Source organism: Aquarana catesbeiana, linkage group LG05 (assembly GCF_042186555.1).
Source record: "Aquarana catesbeiana isolate 2022-GZ linkage group LG05, ASM4218655v1, whole genome shotgun sequence".
NCBI lineage: Eukaryota > Metazoa > Chordata > Amphibia > Anura > Ranidae > Aquarana > Aquarana catesbeiana.
This window is the reverse complement of record NC_133328.1, coordinates 168,579,985-168,598,882: the sequence shown is the minus strand read 5'-3', so window position 1 is coordinate 168,598,882 and position 18,898 is coordinate 168,579,985. Positions and strand designations below refer to the sequence as shown.

Genomic DNA, 18,898 nt, shown 5'->3' with positions numbered 1-18,898 from the left:
TGCTCAACTAGAGTATCTGTGAGGGGTTGCAGTGTTGTGGCACCAACACCAGTGCCTAAAGCCCAATTTTTCTTCCCCTGTTTAACAGGAGTGTGTAATTACAATTTTTGCTGTAATATTTTGCAGTAGGGCTTGTTCCTGCTCTCAACTAGAGTATCTGTGAGGGGTTGTAGGGATGTGGCACCAGTGCCTAAAGCCCAATTTTTCTGCCCCTGTTTAACACGGGCATGTAATTACAATTTTTGCTGTAATATTTTGAAGCAGGGCTCGTTCCTGCACTCAACAAGAGTATCTGTGAGGCTTTACAGTGTTGTGTCACCACCACCACCGCCGCCTAAGGCCCAATTTTTCTGCCCCTGTTTAACAGGGGCGCGTAATTACAATTTTTGATCTAATATTTCACAGCAGGGCCCGTTCTGACGCCCACCAAGAGTAACTGTGAGGGGTAACAGTGTTGTGGTAACACCCCCACCCCACCACAGGCCCAATTTTTCTGACCCTGTTCAACAGGGGCATGTAATTACAATTGTTGATATAATATTTCAAAGCAGGGCCTGTTCCAGCATTCAGCAAGAGTAATTGTGAGGGCTTAGTGTTCTGGTACCACCAACACCTAAGGCCTAAATTTCTGCAGAGTATATTGGGCAGGCCGTATAGTATATACAGGTGGTCCCCTACTTTCAAACATCCAACTTACAAACGACTCCTATTTACAAACAGAGGGATACAACAGGAAGTGAGAGGAAATCTACCCCTAGGAAGGAAAAAAGGTGTCTCCACTGATGCTTTATCACCAATCCTTGTTTCCCTAAAAACCCCAAATTTTCAAAATCCAATTGTCATTGGGACAGAAAGTGAGGTGAAATCTTCTGAACAGGGACACAGACAGCAAAACAAATGTTACAGGGGTGATGATAACCCTTCCCTATGTTATCCAAAAAGCTTAAAAATAGATTTTTTTGGCTGGAGCTACACTTAAAAAATGTACCTGTTCCAAATTACAAACAGATTGAACTTAAGAACAAACATAGAGTCCCTGTCTTGTTTGGACCGCCTGTATACTGCTGTTCAGAGTATACAGGGCCTGGGGGCTCCACGCTTTTTCCTTTTTTAATTTGGGTGCGGGGTTCCCCTTAATATCCATACAAGACCCAAAGGGCCTGGTAATGGGCTGGGGAGTTTCTCAATAATTTTCATCCATATTGCCGTGACCCGACATTACATCACAGCCGCAAGCAGTTTTAAATGACTTTTATTCCTTTAGAAATGTCATTTTGTGCAGGTACTGTTCTAAACACGGGAAACATGCACCACTTTACAGGCATTCTATAGACACCCCCCATGTACGATATTTAAAGGAATATTTCAATTTTATTTTTTCACTTTAGGCATCATTAAAATCACTGCTCCCGAAAAAATGTCCATTTTTAAAACTTTCTTTTGCACTGATACATGTCCCCTGGAGCAGGACCCGGGTCCCCAAACCTTTTTTAGGACAATAACTTGCATATTAGCCTTTAAAATTTGCACTTTTGATTTCTCATGTTCGAGTCCCATAGACTTTAACGGTGTTCGAATGTTCGTGCGAACTTTCGGTCCGTTCGCATGTTCTGGATGCGAACCAAATCGGGGGTGTTTGGCTCATCCCTAGTAATTAATATGGGTTCAGTTTTAAAGTGATGAGTTGGCAACGCTAGTTGTCTGTAAAGCAGAAGTAGAGGGCAATAATCTATTTGTGATAACGATATGCATTTGTTAGCAAAAGCTTGTGTAAACGCTTATTATATTTTGCATCACTCTGGTTTGCAAGGTTGTTCGCACATGCATACACTCATGAACACAGCGTAAAAGAAAATTACATATAATAACAAACACAAAGATCGTTATGATGAAAATTGAGTAAACGCTTATTATATTTTGCATCACTCTGGTTTGCAAGGTTGTTCGCACATGCATACACTCATGAACACAGCGTAAAAGAAAATGACATATAATAACAAACACAAAGATCGTTATGATGAAAAACGTAACAGCTGAGTTTTATTAAACCAATTTTATCCAGTGACAGTACTGATAACAGTCTGTCACTGTCTGTCCAGATAACAGTCTGAGAACTCTGGATTACAGATCTGTGTTTTACAACGTGGTTATTTCACAGTAATTTATCATCTCATTAGCATGCTTGGATGATGTCTGCCTTATACTTGTACTTATGTGCAGCACTCATAAGCAGTAATCTCATCCAGTGTGATGTTTTGCCAATTCCCAATGTTATTATGTGGAAATTCCTATTTTGCAATAAACATTATTTCTGGTTAATTAAGCATATCCTCTGACAATTCACGAGACATGTAGTAGTGCAATATTCAAATATTATTAATTAATAAAAGCCAAGTCCACATGCTACACCACCGCGTTATACCCAAATTTAGGATGTAACATGGTGCAAATAGGCCCCTCCCACACCCAAAATGTTCCCCTCCATGACAGTGTGTGGGGGTTCTCCACACTTGCAGCAGCTGTCACTTTTGAAATTGGTGTGACAGTGCTGGGCTAGTTAGTGAGGAAAAAATCTATGTTTGTTTTCGACCACATAAAAAAAAAAAATTCAAAGGAGCAGGATGGCATGGATTTTCAGTGAAGGAATTTCTCAGTGTATGTGGATTTTGTTCGGTGGTCCATTTGTTCCAAAATTGAATGTTAAAAGCAAATGTTAATGTTTGCTTCAGGTGACAAAATGCTCGGATGTGAACAGGTGCTTTTTGGGCATTATTTAGGCGTTTTACGAGCTGAAAACGCTCAGGTGTGAATGCAGCCTTAGACTTTAAGGAGCTAGTTTAAAAATGTTCAAAAAGTGGAACACTTTACAAGCTTTAGGTAGAGATGAGCTTGGACATCCTGCTTTTTTGTACTCCAGTGAGCTGCAGGCCAGGTCATTCTCTGCCTTACAGCTCATGTGAGTTGTGAAGTGGGGAATGGCCCAACCCAGGAAGTTTGAAGGATACTTGAGCTCATCTCTAGTTTTAAGGCTCATACACTCAGCAAAACATGGTAAAATGCTCATGCTAGTATTTGAACCGATAACCATAATACTTCAAGACAGAAGTGCTTAGCACTAAGCCACTGTGCTCCCCAAAACAATAAACTACTCTAATGCCGTGTACACACGGGTGGACATTTCGGCATCAAAGGTCCGACGGTCTTTCCGACGGACTTCCAAAGGAACGAACTTGCCTACACACGATCACACCAAAGTCCGACGGATTCATACGTGATGACGTACGACCAAACTAAAATAAGGAAGTTGATAGCCAGTAGCCAATAGCTGCCCTAGCGTCAGTTTTTGTCCGTTGGACTAGCATACAGACGAGCGGATTTTTCGACCAGACTCGAGCCCGTCGGAAAGATTTGAAACATGTTCCAAATCCTAAAGTCCGTCTGATTTTCGACCGAAAAAGTCAGCTGCAGGTCCGATAGAGCCCATACACGGTCGGATTGTCCGACGGATTCGTCCCGTCGGACCAGTCTGGTCAAAGTCCGCCCGTGTGTACACGGCATATGACAGTCTCTAAAAGCATGTACACAGAGTTGCGTATTTAATGTCCCCACCATGAAGAATTGTTCCACAGAACCCAGATCTATAAAACTCTGCACTCTGCATGTATTTGGGCAGTTAATTGATCATTTGATGTAACACATTTTTAGAAACCAAAAGAAATGGAAGACTGATGGGCCCTTACGTTTGCTTTTATTTTTTTGACATTTTTCCCAGATGGAGAAACTTGACCTTAGTTTACATTAACTTACTTAAATATTTCTTTAGAACATTAAAACATAAAAAAATGGATGGCATGTTGCTTTTGCCTCCTCATACCAGGCCAAGGATCAGCTTCTGGTCATTGAGGTACCAGCTCTTATGAGTTATGCGTCTAGCTAGTAAAGCTATCCCTTGATGATCGTTTTTTTTTTTTTTCCATTCAGCCAGTGGGCTGAACAAAAAAAAAAAACAAGCAGGTTCCTCTATCCACACAATCAAGGTAGAAGGTGGAATTTTCATTGCTGAGACATTGTAATCTGACATTGGGTCTCTACACTTTCAAAATCACTAATCACCGGGTGCACCCAGCTAATCAATAAAAATTTTCAAACATTCCTGTTTGACAAAAATCGATCTAATAATTGATTGCTTTGGGACAGAAACAGCTACACATGGATCCCTGCTGAAACAGTCAAATTTTAAACCATCTATGGCCAGCTTAATGCTTGAAATGGTGAAAGAACACTGTGACTGACCTAACCAAGATAGGGGCTTCTGGAGAGGACTAGGAGCAAGCCTCTTACCCACTTATGGGCCCTGGGTTTTAAGGGAACAATACTCTTTGTGAGGTGTATGCCTAGGGACCCTGGAAGTAATGTTACTTTGAATTCAAGTTCATGTCCAAACAAGACACACAGACTCAGGGAACCCTGTATAGGGCCTATATGCCATATTGGAAATAGTGACTGCTTCACACTATTGGGACTCATAGCAGATGCTGTTGTCATCAGCCAGCCAGCTGTCTTGGATTGTCTGCTATAATGTGTATTGTAGTGAGGGAGCTAGGAGATGAAAAGGCTACCCTGAAAGGTCATATCTCTGAGTCACCTAGTCCGGAAATGATTACCGGTAGTTAATTAGCTCATGTTAATTTAGGTTTCTGGTTAAAGGTATATTGTTAGAGTATTATGAGCTGGAGGTGGGAACCTCCTACTCAAATGTTTAAAAGCCTGTATTCTGTGTTCTAATAAACAGTTTCATGTTCAGCAGCTAAAACGAGTTCTGTCCAGTTATTGGTTGTCAATGGTTTGGAATATCTGATATCTATATTCAAACTGGATCAAAATGTTTAGCAAGGGCCCCGACCCCTAGATGCCTAATGGTGACCTCCAGAGTCAGGGAGAACTGACATCCTTCTTTGTAAAGTGGGTTACTTGGCATGGTGGGTGTGATACAAGAAGAAATGCTGGGTGCCAGTCACTGTTTGAATGCAAACAAGAGATTTATTGTCTCTTAACAGAACTGTGGGAGAGAGGGTTAAGGCCAGGACACCCTTGTGTAGATGCAATGCTAATTGGCAGACTCGAAGACTTCTATAGCTAGACAGCTATACAGTGAAAGGCCTCCATCCGGATACCACTTCTGTATAGGTTGAACCGCTGTCTCCTATGGCAACTAATCTTGCAATCAATAAAAGGTAGTTGTACGTAATTCTTGGTAACACAGAACAGTCCTTTTTTATCTCACAGCATCTAACTGTAGATCTTCACTCACTTAGCTCCCAGTCTCTCGCTAGACTTCCAGATCCCAGTCATCACTGGATCCCTCTCAGCTCTTCCACAGCTATCCCACTGTATAATCCTCAAGCATCACCCCCGCTATCCTGCTGGGTCCCTCGCTTGGCACTTGTGAAGCTTTCCCACTTCTTCACCATCCCCAGTTGGTGAGAAGACTGCTCTGGTACTTGCCCAAGCTTACTCACTGTAGTCTCTGGTAGTAAGATGGATGGTCCCTTAGTGGCAACAGCTTCCCTTCTACCTCCGACCACAACTGGTTGGTTGAGATCTGCAATCCTACAGTCCCAACCCTACGCTGCTTCTCCTGCTCCTGGATAGGCCTCAGGTCTAGCAGCCAGATGTCGCTGGGATAGGCCTCAGGGCTCCAGCCTAGCAGCCCAGGGTGACATAAAACACGTCCACCCAGACAGCAATCCAGGTGGCACAGAACCCTGATCACCTGATTCCACCCAAATAAAAAGGAAACCCCTGCCAATTGGCTGAGACACCCCATCCATTCATACTCTGACCTTGACCATCATTCTAATGTCACCAACCACGGTGCCACCTAGTGACAGAAGAGAAAAGGTGCAGCAATTCCAGAATTAGAGGGGAATCAATTGATCTTCTATCAATTAGCCAGGAAAATTACCACCTGGCAACTAAATGTATTAGCAACCCTGCCTAAACACCAGGGTGCTACAAATGAAAAAAAAATGTTTTTGCCTTTAGCTCTATTTATATTGCTTAAACATGAAAGAGGGGAGATTCCTCCAAACCAGGCCTTGTTTAGGTTACCTGGGTATGCCTAGAAGGGACATGTTGGGGCAGGCTGCTAGTGTTTATTAGAAGAATATTTTGGCATAATTATCTACATATTACATATTGTCAGGACCAGCAAAAGACTTTGAGATTGAGTGAAAGCATAGCCAATATCATGAATTAAAGTTTTTACTGAGATTCAAACACCAGAGGAAGTAGATGGACTGTGCAGGGGTCAGGACTGTGTGAACTATCTGAGACTAGATAACTATAATACACAGATATAGAGGCAACAGAGACCAAAGGCTGTGTCACCAGAGGGTGGCAATAGCTCACTGTGAGGACCTGAGAATGCATGGTCTTTGCCAGAGCTTCTGATTATGAAGATATAGTTTTTCAGCTGACACTCTCAGGCTGGGGGACTTGCTAGTGACTCAACTAAGGCAGATAAACAGACTGACCTATGAAACTTAAAACAAATAAAAATGCACTTGATCAGAAAATTTCAGGTAGCATCAAACAGGAATAACCCAACGGCCACTTTTAGATCAGAAGGATGCCTAGAAAGCAGACACTCAAGATATGTGGCAGGCAACAGAAAGAAGATCGGAAGGTTGCTGGAAGCCACCACACAGACAGAAGCAACCAATAGCTTGTACAGGAAAAGGAGGTTGCCAAGAGGGCAAACAGACTAGACAAGAGCAAGTCTAAATACTTAGTTATAGAAAACAACACAGGGGCTGAACACACCGAAAATAGTCAGGGATTTTACAGGTAGAGGCAATGCAAAGCAAGCAATGAATTTATATTGAATCAGGCCTGTAGATAGACCCTCACAATGAGATCATGCATCAGAAAGAGACCATATGCTCAATTCATTTTTTAATTTTTTTTTTACCAAATTGATTGCACAAATGCAGATGATTTGACACATGTATTTTATATTTATCTCAACATTATTTTACATATTTTTAGGTATTGTAATAATGTAATCCACAAAGACTTAGTGCTCCTTAAAGCGGAGTTCCACCCATTTAAAAGTCAGCAGCTACAAAAAGTGTAGCTGCTGACTTTTAATAATCAGATGCTCACCTGTCCCACGGTCCAGCGATGCAGGCGCATGAAGCCCCATTCCTCTCCCCCTCCTCTCCGCGGCGCTGGCATTCTAACTGTGGGCGCCTGGCTGTGGCTTCACAGCTGGGTGGCACTGCACATACGTGAGCCGCTCTGCACGCTGTGAATGGCCGGGCAATCTTCTGGGACCTGTGATGTGTCCCAGAAGATTGCAGGGAGGGAGGGGGGAGAGGTGATCTTCCTTCCGGCACCAGGGGAGGAAGTGGGAGCTGGGTGCTTGTAAACACAGGGTACCAGCTCCTCCCCAAAAAAATGACATGCCAAATGTGGAATGTCAGTGGGTCACCAACACTTAAAGCGGAAGTTCCATTTTTGGGTGGAACTCTGCTTTAACATACTGCTAGCTTTGAGGTTGGTGACACTGGGGTGTCTACTGAGGTGGACAAGAAAGGACCCATATAAGATGGTGATAATAAAATGGTTTGTGTAATTAAAAAGAAGGTGCAAATAAAGGGCTTCTGGCAAATAATTTAACATTTTTTTGTGACAAAAGAATCATTTTACACCTATGTGATATCTCTGTTGGTGAATTAACCATTTTTAGGAGAACATTGCCATAAGATGAATAAGGAACAGGTTAAAATAATGCTTCAATTTCAGTAAATTCATACAGTACTAGGAGTCATACCATTCCGAACAAAATGTGAACGCTAAAATCTATTAGCAGAAATCTCATTGCTGAAAAGTAACTGAATATTATGCCTGAAAGGAAAAGAATCAGAGCTAAGCAAGTACAGGGGGTCCCCTAGTTACAAACATCCGACTTACAAACGACTCCTACTTACAAACGGAGGGAGACAACAGGAAGTGAGAGGAAATCTACCCCTAGGAAGGGAAATAAACTCCTGTAAGAGCTAATATGGGGAAAAGGTACCTCCACTGATGCTTTATCACCAAGGCTTGTTTCCACAACAACCCAAAATTTTCAAAATCCAATTGTCATTGGGACAGAAAGTCAGGTGAAATCATCTGAACAGGGGCACAGACAGCAAAACAAATGTTACAGGGGTGATAACCCTTCCCTATGCTATCCAAAAAGCTTAAAAATAGTTTTTTTGGCTGGAGCTACACTTAAAAAAGGTACCTGTTCCGACTTACAAACAGATTCAACTTAAGAACAAACCTACAGTCCCTAACTTGTTTGTAACCCGGGGACCCCCTGTATTGGGATACCATACACCACAGTCCAATCATGATGCAGTACTTAGCTATAACCAAGAAGTTGTTATAAACATTACTGCCAAGTGCTAAGTTGATTGGGGATATTTTCTGGCCAAGTTGTTTATATACTTAACATCTGGAATATATTTACTTTTGTGAAAACTGTGATTAAATGCAGAAAGCCCATAAGATTTGAAGAAGAGAATGAGACAAATACTTTGCTGGGGAATGTTTTTTAAATGTAAATATTTTACAGTAAATTATGTACATTGTCTTTTTGCACACTTAAAGTAGAACTTAAGCTTATTTTGTATAGAGTAAGGAAGGTTTTTAACCCCTGCCAAGTTTTTGTTCTTTATGTGTCCCATTGGGGAGATTTCCATTTACTTCTTGTGCCATAGACAAAACAGGAAGTGAGAAAATCCATCCAAATGGAGGAAATCCCTGGTTGGCACCAGGGTTACCCATTAAAAGATTTATCTTCTCTTAGACCCCTTTCACACTGGGGCGGTTTGCAGGCGGTATTGCGCTAAAAATACCGCCTGCAAACCGCCCCTAAACAGCCTCCGCTGTTTGTTCAGTGTGAAAGCCTGAGGGCTTTCACACTGAAGCGGTGTGCAGGCAGGACAGTGAAAAAAGTCCTGCAAACCGCTTTTTTGGAGCGGTGAAGGAGCGGTGTATTCACCGCTCCTTCACCGCTCCTGCCCATTGAAATCAATGGGACAGCGCGGCTATACCGCGGCAATACCGCGGCTATAGCCACGCTGTACGAGGGATTTTAACCCTTTTTCGGCCGCCAGCGGGGGTTAAAACCGCACCGCTAGCGGCCGAATACCGCTGCAAGAACGACGGTACAGCAGCGCTAAAAATAGCGCTGTTGTACCGCCGACGCCCCCACCGCCCCAGTGTGAAAGGGGCCTTAGGGACAACTCACAATTTGTGATTTTCTTTCATTTTCATTTTCCATGATAATGGTAAACAGGACAAATAGAGAGGGTGAATCTCCCTGATGGGTACACAAGTAGCAGTAAAAACCTGACAGGTGTTCTATTCCCCTCAACTTTGTCCAAAAAAAAAAAAAAAAAAAGGTTTTGCCTATAGTTATACTTGAAGGTTTTTGCAAATTTAATAAAAAAACAATCACTAGTCTGTCACACCACATCCCCTCTCATATAGTATATAGATAAAAAAAACTTTTAAGTTGCTGATTCAAATGCACAATACAAGTTTCTGTAAGGCTCACACTGCTGTGCTGCAGTTTGTGCACAGTGCAGGTTTCTGTGTGTTTTACCTGTGGTTTTAGCTGCTGTTCCATAGACTTTCTAGTAGGGCGCATGTTTTTGGCGCATTTTCTGAAAGCATCCTGCATCTTTGGTGTAAACAATTTATTTCGTTTTTTTTTCAAACATTATAAGTAACATATACATGCTTAGCCACCTCAAGGCTTTTTTGGTACTTTGTGTAACTACAAAGCTGCTGACATCATCATTTAAATACATATTTGCCTACACAGAGCCCAGGTTAACCACACTCATGAATCGTAGAGTCATTCCTTGTCAATACAAAATGTTTTGGCTCAAGGTATACTTTAAAACCCAATTCCCACATTTTTTTTCGTTTTTGACTGGGGAAGAGACTGAATATTTGTTAGGTATTTATTTCTATCTGCAAACCCATTGTAGAGGCATGGACAACAAAAGGACAGACAGCAGTAAAAACCTGATAGACTCACTGAAGTTTTTCCCCTTCCACCAAAAACAAAATAAAACATTTGGACTAGAAAGTGGATCAAATTTATCCAAAACTGACTCAAGGAACCTGTACTGAGGAAGTATAGAATCTGAACCTTGACAAATGTTTGTACTGGAAGCTTTTGTTTCTGGCTAATATGTCGGCCCAATTGCTTCAAGGCTTTTTCACGTCACTCACCAGGAACAGGTAATCACAAGTTCTGGCTTCACTTTGATTTTAGATCTATTTACATGTTTTAATGTATGTGACTCCAACTTCACTGAAGCCAGAAATAGCCAGGCAACTTACATTTCAAGAAAGAGGTCAGAATTGACCACTTATATATTCCAACATTATAGTTTTTTTAAAGAGTACATAGGAGTTTAAACCCTGCTGGAGTGTACTCAAAAACTAAAAAAAACAGTTTAGGGGAAGAGTTGACCAGTAGTCATAAAAATAATAATTCTGGCATGCATAATTTGCAGCAAATCTGGCTATGCAACAGATTCACAGCACAGCTTCAATAAAATGACAGACCTTTATTTGAAAAAATAATTATCTACAATGTCTTTTATGATGGTAACAATCAAGCACATATGAAAGACTTGGGGAAAAGTGGGTAGGTACCAGCACAATATTTCTCAGAAAGTCAAGCTCTGGACTGAAAGTTAGGTTTTCTCTCAGAAAGAAATTAAGAGATATAGAATATTTTTGCACCCCCCCCCCCTTCTGCCAAATAAACTTATATGAGCATAAAAGGTTATCTATGCAGTAGCAAGAGTTTACTGCCTTTTCCTTAAACCTACCTGGAGGCATTTCTAGAATGCTACAACTTTAAGCAAAGTTGTACTTTGCACAATCAAAAGAGTAATACAGTCTCTTGACAGCCTGTGCCCTTTGTGCGAAATACTTCCCCATGATCCCACGCTGTCCCATTCACCCACTGCAGTCCATTGGCTGGGGTGGCATTTCTGGACATGATGGGGACACAGGACTTTTTCACCTGCAGATAAAGTGCTTGTCAACCAAGCAGCCATTTAGCAGGCCCTAGCTGGTTGGATCCTTAGTCAACTAACCCAGACTGATTTGGATTTTACACACGGCTACTGTCGGTAGAAAATCAGACTGCAGGTAGAGCACAGGGGTTGAAAAGTATCTGAGGTGATCTGTCAATTGAAACTGTTTCTTACTCCACATGGTACAAATTGAAAGTAAACCTGTTAAAAACCTAAAAATTGTAAACTGAGAATATGTGGATACAATTCATAACTAAAGCTGCTGAATTTAAAAGCAAATGTATTTTTATCCTATAAAAGTTAAGCTTGGTCATTGCCCTTCTTACTCCTAAGGCTACTCATTTTCCCTTCCATATAGCCTCATTGATCAATAGGGAGGCAGGAGGAGCAAGGCCAAGCTTAACTTGTTAGGAAAAATTGAGATGTGCAGATAAATTCAGCTGCTTACTTTGCTGGATCATTTTTGACATATTCACAGTTGGCAACAGCTTCATATCCATTATTAATAGAGAAAATCTTGCTCAAACTTGTAAATTTGAGCTGCAAACATAAAGTGAAAATTTCATATGAGAAAAAACACCAAGATATTGGCTAAGATATACTATGCTGAAACTATAAACAAATAAACTTAATTATCCACTATAAAAGTATAAATGTCTAAAAAAAGCGGAAGCATACAAAGTGTCCATGTGAAAACACAGTGCAAGGTGCCATGTATCCAAATGCTATTAACAGCCTTCTAAGAAAATCCATTTCAAAAGTGTCTATCAAACAAAAAAGCATAAGATAACATCCAAAATTCTTAATCCTTGCAATCTTCCACAAATGAAGAATTACTGTGTATTGTGTTCAGGTAAGAAATGCCAGCATCCCCTCTCTAACCTTATTAAATTAACCTTATAATGAAAAAAGTATGATGCACATACCCCTTTTAAAGCCAAGATAGGGCTGTTATTCCTCTGGTAAAAGTAACGGTCTCAGGCATCAAGGATCAATTTCCATATTGGAGCTCAGAGAAATACAAAGGGAACAACATATCATGAAGATAATAACTTACCTGTGGTCCGTTTGCACCTTGGTCACCCATAAAGCCTGGCAGACCAGGATCACCTTTTCTTCCCTACAGCAAAATACATATATTGATTTGATATAATGTATATAATGATATTGATATTACATATTATTCCTTTAATTATATTCACATTATAATTGCTTATATTGTTGTCCCATACTTTTAGTCTAGACCTATCCTCTGGAAAATTTGGTATGCTTTATATATCTTATTATTAAAACAAAGTTTAAAATGCACAGGGATTTATTTTTTAATAGTGTTTTAAAGGACTAGAACATGTTTGAATTGAAAATCTGTTTAAAAGAAATTGAATTGAAATTGAATATTGCTTCTAATGCGACACAACATTCACTATATTATGAAACTGCATGGAAGGCACATCACTACAGCCTGGGCTGGGAGCATGACTAAGACGGAAAGGGTCACATGGCATGTGACCTCACCTCTTCTTATTTCAGGTCCTCCCTCAGGCTGTGCAAAGTGGATTATAGTTATCAGTCAAGGATCTGATCTGCCCAAAGGGGTTGATGGGTGGATCAGATAAATGACTGACAGCTCCATTCCACTTTTCCTGGCCTGGTGGAAGAAAAAGCTGAGGTGATGTCACAGGACATGTGACGTGCTCTGGCTTATGCTGCGTACACACGACCGGTTTTGCCGTCAGAATAAACTCTGAAGGTTTCTCCGACGGAACACCGATGGAATTCCATTCAAGCGGTCTTGCCTACACACGGTCAAACCAAAGTCCGACCAAAGTACAACCGCCCAGAACGCGGTGACGTACAACACTTAAGACGGGACTAGAAAAAGGAAGTTCAATAGCCAGTAGCCAATAGATTCTGTCTCGTACTTGTTTCAGAGCATGCGTCATTTTTGGTCCGTCGGAACAGCATACAGATGATTGGTTTTACTGATAGGCATTGGTTCCGTCGGAAATATTTAGAACAAGATCCATTTCTAGGTCCGTCAGAATTTTCAAAAAAAAAAAAGTCCGATGAGGCCTACACACGATCGGAATAGACGATGAAAAGCTTCCACCTGACTTTTTCTGTCAGACATTCCGCTCAGGTGGCTTTAGTCCCGCCCCCAGCCCGGTCTGTGCTGCAGTAAGAAATTAAAAAAAAAAAGTAATGTGACCCAAGTAAGAAGGCAGTTCCAATTCAGATTAACTGCTGGTGGTATGCCCTGTCATTTAGTTCGTTAGCAGTTATATCAGGGTTCAGAATCTTTTTCAGCTAGAATAAAAGATTACTAGACTAGAAATTATTATATTAATTGGTATAATGAGGCTACACAATACTGTCAGCAAATAAAGGCCAACTTTATAGTAGTTTTTATTGTATTATGTGTAAAGACAGCTCTTTTGTTCAGGCATGTACACATTTGGATATTGTTGACTTTAAGCTATTAAATATTACATTTTTAGCTATTCAAAATCAATGGCCCTAACACAAAGTGCTTGGTCAGCATTTTAGTTCTATATTAAAAAAAATAATACAAATTCCTATCATCATAACATTACAATTTGTAAATTAATAAAGCCTATTCTAAGTATTATTGGGTCTTAATTTTCGTACATAAATCAGCTTTTTGATTCCACATAGACTGTACTGACGTAGAAACACAATAATCAGAAAGATATTTTTTGCATGGTTGTATTGTTAAAATAAATAGGAATACCGGGTTTCCTGTAACTCCTCGTCTACCAGGGAGATTCTGGAAAAAATAACAAATGCGAGTACGTAAGTAATGTAAGTACAAATTTAAATTAATAATAGTTATTCCCTTGATAAATATGTCAATAAAATACTTTGAAGGATCTTTTTTTTTTTTTTTTAATGCAAAAGCTTTTGGGATAATAATGTTCCTAGGCTGTCTGTGGTTGCTTTACCAAAGGAGTAGAGTAAGTTGACTTTGCAAAGTAAATTTATACTTAACTTAGTGAATGAGAAGAATTTAAGTGAAAATTCACTTTGCAAAGAATGCCCAGTCAGTGTAAACAAAACAAAATAAGAAGAAACAGGAATTGTATTTACACCTGAAGGCATGATTGAAATCAGGTAGCTTTATTTCATTCACTGTGCTAAGAAAAAACTGACTTTGCAAAATGAGTATTTTCCGCTCCTTTAGTAAATCCACCCCAATGTGTTGTACCATAGCATCCAATCAAATTATACTTTTGTAAATGAAAAAGGATGAAGTTGGGTTGTTCGGGCACAAAGCCTGAATCTATTATTTCTATAGTATAGGTGCAATGAAAAATCTGGACTGCCGCACTCCGGATTGGAATAATAAAGGTAAAATCTTCTTTATTGAAAAAATGACATGGTGTAAAATGCGTACATTGCTCTGTTGAAGTGATACAGCATAACCGCTGACGCGTTTCACGCTCCCATAGAGCGCTTACTCATAGCTATGAGTAAGCGCTCTATGGGAGTGTGAAACGCGTCAGCGGTTATGCTGTATCACTTCAACAGAGCAATGTACGCATTTTACACCATGTCATTTTTTCAATAAAGAAGATTTTACCTTTATTATTCCAATCCGGAGTGCGGCAGTCCAGATTTTTCATTGCACCTATACCATTGGAATAGCAATAGCCAGCACCTGGAGCTCTCACAACCATTCACCCAGCGGAGGACGGGAAATTTAAACCCAGTTACCTGGAGCTGTGGTCACCAACCTATTATTTCTATAGATACTGTAGTAAATAAAAAACAGTTTAGTTAGAGCTGAACTCCTGGTACGAAAAATGTTTTTTTAAATATATCCTGTTGATATCCACAAAGGCTATAAATCCACTTTGTTTGCACCAAATATGTTTGCAAACCCAGACATTACCTTGTAGAAGTAGCAGTTAGATCACCACTGTGCTGTACATAGCCTGTGCCGACAGCAGAGCAATAGGAGTGACCCAGCAGGCTCCACCCACTACAGGCTGCCTGCAGAAAACTCCAGGAGGGGCAGATACAAGACCAGTCACCCTGCACATGTAGAGAGAGCAGCAGTGACTGGTCTTTATAACAGAAAGCTTCTCCATGTAAGGCAATGTTTCATGCTGGACTACTGCTCAGATCTGGAACAAAAATGCAAGCACACAAAGATTCAAGTGGGAATACATGTGTATTTAGACAATATTTGCTTATCCCAGAGTTCAGATTTTAAAGGAAGTAGGGGAGACAAATGCCTAGCTGGCTTTAGTACTTTACCTGACATGGAACCAGCTTGCAGCTATTGAAGTAAGAGGAAACCAACAACACCTGATCTATATCAACACCTGATCTATATGCCTGATAAAAGTGTACCTATAGCCCAAACATTTATTTTTTTTGGAGCCTATGTCAGATTTATTTTTTTATTTTTCACTTTTCCGGGATTAAGTCCAGGATCATGCAGTAAATTACAAAAGGGTTGCATTTACAATGTATCAATAAGCAGACAACATCTGCTTTCCTTTGCATTACATTATAGATCATTCATAGCCCTTTGTTAAAAATAAATCATAAGTACCAGTGTGAAATGTGTCAAGATACAAACAAAACAATTGGTTCTAGTGATTTTTGGACCTTTTTTTTTTGTTTATGGCTATAGAAAGTGCATAGTAAAGGTTTTATTGACAGGTACTAGAATTTCTGTTACAGAACAAGTCATAGAAACAATGGAAAAATGATGTCACATTGGACTGTGGTAAAGTTATTTCAGTTTAAGAATTTTGGATAGAGACGCATTCCTCAAAAAAAGCATACTGAAAGAAATTTGTAAACAGCATAAGCTGGGAAAGTACTGAGCAAATATTATTTTACTTTTTGGGTTGGAGACACATTTTTTGAAAATTGATATGCTTATATCTTACTCCAGCTCCTCTAATTCCAGGCTGCCCAGGTATTCCTGGCTTTCCAGATTCTCCCTAGAAAAATAAAAAAATAAGATAAATATTATATAATCATCTACAGATCTCTGGGTCAGGGGTCAAGGTGACCACACCTTACGCCACACAGTCACAATACACACCATGCATACAAAATTTAAACCTGTACATTTACACAAAATATCTGAATATACAAAGTGGTTGAGAGAAAAAAAATCTTCTTAGCATATGAAAAACATAATTTTCCTGGTTCATTGTGTGCTTTTAGACATAGCAGCAACATCTGCATTGTCCAGATATATCTGGTGGACAGTCTGGGGGGCTGTTCAGTGTGGTCTCAGCACTGATCACAAATTATTGGAAATTCTGTATGTGATAGGTACTGGACACCCCCTTTTTATAAAAGGAAGAAAGCGCTGCTATCTAGCGTCAGACAGAAAATCCAGCTGGGTTTGAGAAGAGCAGATGTCTCACAGTCCATTGTTCTCGGTGAGACATTATACTGCCATATATGACTACCTGAATGAAAAATGTATGACTTAGGATGACCATACACAACCTAACATTTATTTTAGAAGATCTGGGTAGAACTGGGCCATGTAAGAACATATAATACTTGTTTTCATATTTTTTCATCATGTATTGTGTCTTAGCACTGTGGTTCTTCTGTGGCCTCATAGCAGCCACTTCCTGTCTACATGCACTCCCTGTCTACATGCACTCCATAGAGGGCTGCATGGTATTTCTGTGGGCAGGTTTCCTGAAGGTAACAACAGTATGCCATGCGTGCATAAAATTTCCTGAAATTGCCACTTGTAGTCCCCATTAAAAGGCAGTGTGACAGGGTGATAACGCAGAAGCACAGTTAGGAGACAGGGTGCGGGAGAAAATTCTGTCACTCTATAACATAAAGTGGCTGAACAAGGACCTTCATGGCAGGATAACTAGGTATTTTCATAATGAAATCGTCAGACTTAAAAACATTGATAATGATTTTTGAAACCATATTAACATACAATAAATTACCTGTATATGAGACTATGGATTTGGGTTTTTATATTACCCCAAGCTTTCACAACCAGGGTTCTCTGGAACCCCAAGAAACCTCCAGGGGTTGCTGGGGGTTTCTCGGGTAGTGGCAGATTTTGCTCCTTTCTACAGTGACCACCGATATAAGGGAGCAATTGTTCACTGACTTCCAATGTAAAGGATTGCCTCTACACTAACTGCTAAAGTAAACAGGCTTTCCTACTCATCACCAATGTAAGAAGCACTTGTCCACTGACCAATAGTGTAAGGGGACACTACACCTTTGAAGGTCTATGTTTTATTTTTGGTTTTATTATTATTAGTTTTATATTAAGTTTTAAATTTTGGCACAGAGCAGGAGGTGTTGAAAAGTGCCCCGCTTCGGTGCCAAATTCTCTAGCTATGCCACATTTCATTTAAAAATATTTAGCGGGGGATCCATGAGAACCGTAATTATTTCAAGGGTTCCAAGGGTAAGGAGATTGAGAAAGGCTGCATTACCTTAACCATCTGTGGTTCTTAGTGAGTCTGTGCCTGTGTTCAGCTGCACTGTAACTCATCTGTGATTAACTATGTTATCTAAGGTTAAATAATATTCTGTGTTCCATAGCTCAGTGGCAGATCAATGAAAACCATATGAAAAAAGCCAATCACATGAAATGAAAGTAAAAGTAATACTTTCAATGCTAAATAATCACCTCAATTCCAAGATCTCCTTTATATCCTTTAGGCCCAGGAATGGTGGAATCAGTTCCAGGCTCTCCCTGTAAGTAACCAATGTCAGATAAGAATATGCAAGTGAATTTTCTGCATTTTGTATGTATAAAAAATACCAATCATTTAATTTACTGTATAATAATGTTACAACATTATTGCTTACCCGTATATTAGGGTATTATAATCCAATGTATCCAACACTATGTTGCACTCCCCCTTAAGGAGCCACAAGTAGAATGGAATCCCACACCCTGCATAGCCAAGCACACCGTATTTCCACAAGTGACAAATTGTTGTCTTATGACCATGATAAAAAGAACAGGCAAACATGTTTCGGCACACAGGCCTGGTTCACAGCATAACGTGTGCAGCGAACAAGGCCTCCATGCCGAAAAGCACCTGCGTGTTCTTTTTATCATGGTCATAAGACAACAATAAAATTAAAGACTGAATTTCCAGTGGTACCGGCTCTTCTATGTACATTTGTGGGAGGGACATCCTGAGCCAGAGCACCTGGACTAGGTGTGCCACCGTCCATCTCATTATTTGGCTTTTCTGTTCAGAGCGGTTTGATTTTGTGTTGTGTCTCCACAGGCACTCTGAGTCAGAGAACAGTCCGTGGCTTTGTTTTTTTAATTTTTTTTATTGAGGGATATAAACTTTTATAGGGATTGGAGATTATGGGATGCCCACTTGACTTCAAACAACTTCAGGGACAACTCTTCCTATAAACAGTCCTATATACACTCCACTTTTTCCTCCAGCACTCACTTGCTTGCAGAAACCCAGCTATGTCACCTTGTTGCAATTTGGTAGCAAAGGCCTATTACAGGCCAGGATTCGCAGCCCCTATACTTGAAGATAGGGTGACACTGCTCACACTTTCTCAACACTTCCTCTCTGGTCATTAATCCCTGCATCACCTCTTCATGCGTTGCCAATCTGCCTGGCTGCAGCTGCCCCTTTCACTAGCCCTCCAGGCTAACTTCTCCCCACAGTGCGCCAGACTGACACTTTTTCCACAGTCCTCCAGACTGACACTCACCAGCCCACCTGGCTGACCCTCAGGAGACATGCTGACGCTGTCCTCTCACT

The 18,898-nt window shown here is 40.3% G+C and overlaps 1 protein-coding gene across 1 annotated transcript in view; it reads right to left on the bottom strand.

The window, feature by feature from the left end:
* The window catches only part of COL6A6 (collagen type VI alpha 6 chain), a 418,546-nt gene that overhangs the window by 119,140 nt on the left and 280,508 nt on the right, over positions 1 to 18,898 (bottom strand). Inside the window, exons 21-24 of the mRNA XM_073630332.1 lie at positions 17,785 to 17,850; positions 16,043 to 16,096; positions 13,870 to 13,905; positions 12,175 to 12,237 (exon numbers count right to left, since the gene is read on the bottom strand). Of these exons, the coding sequence (XP_073486433.1) occupies positions 12,175 to 12,237; positions 13,870 to 13,905; positions 16,043 to 16,096; positions 17,785 to 17,850 (219 nt within the window). The remainder of the gene's footprint in view (positions 1 to 12,174; positions 12,238 to 13,869; positions 13,906 to 16,042; positions 16,097 to 17,784; positions 17,851 to 18,898) is intronic.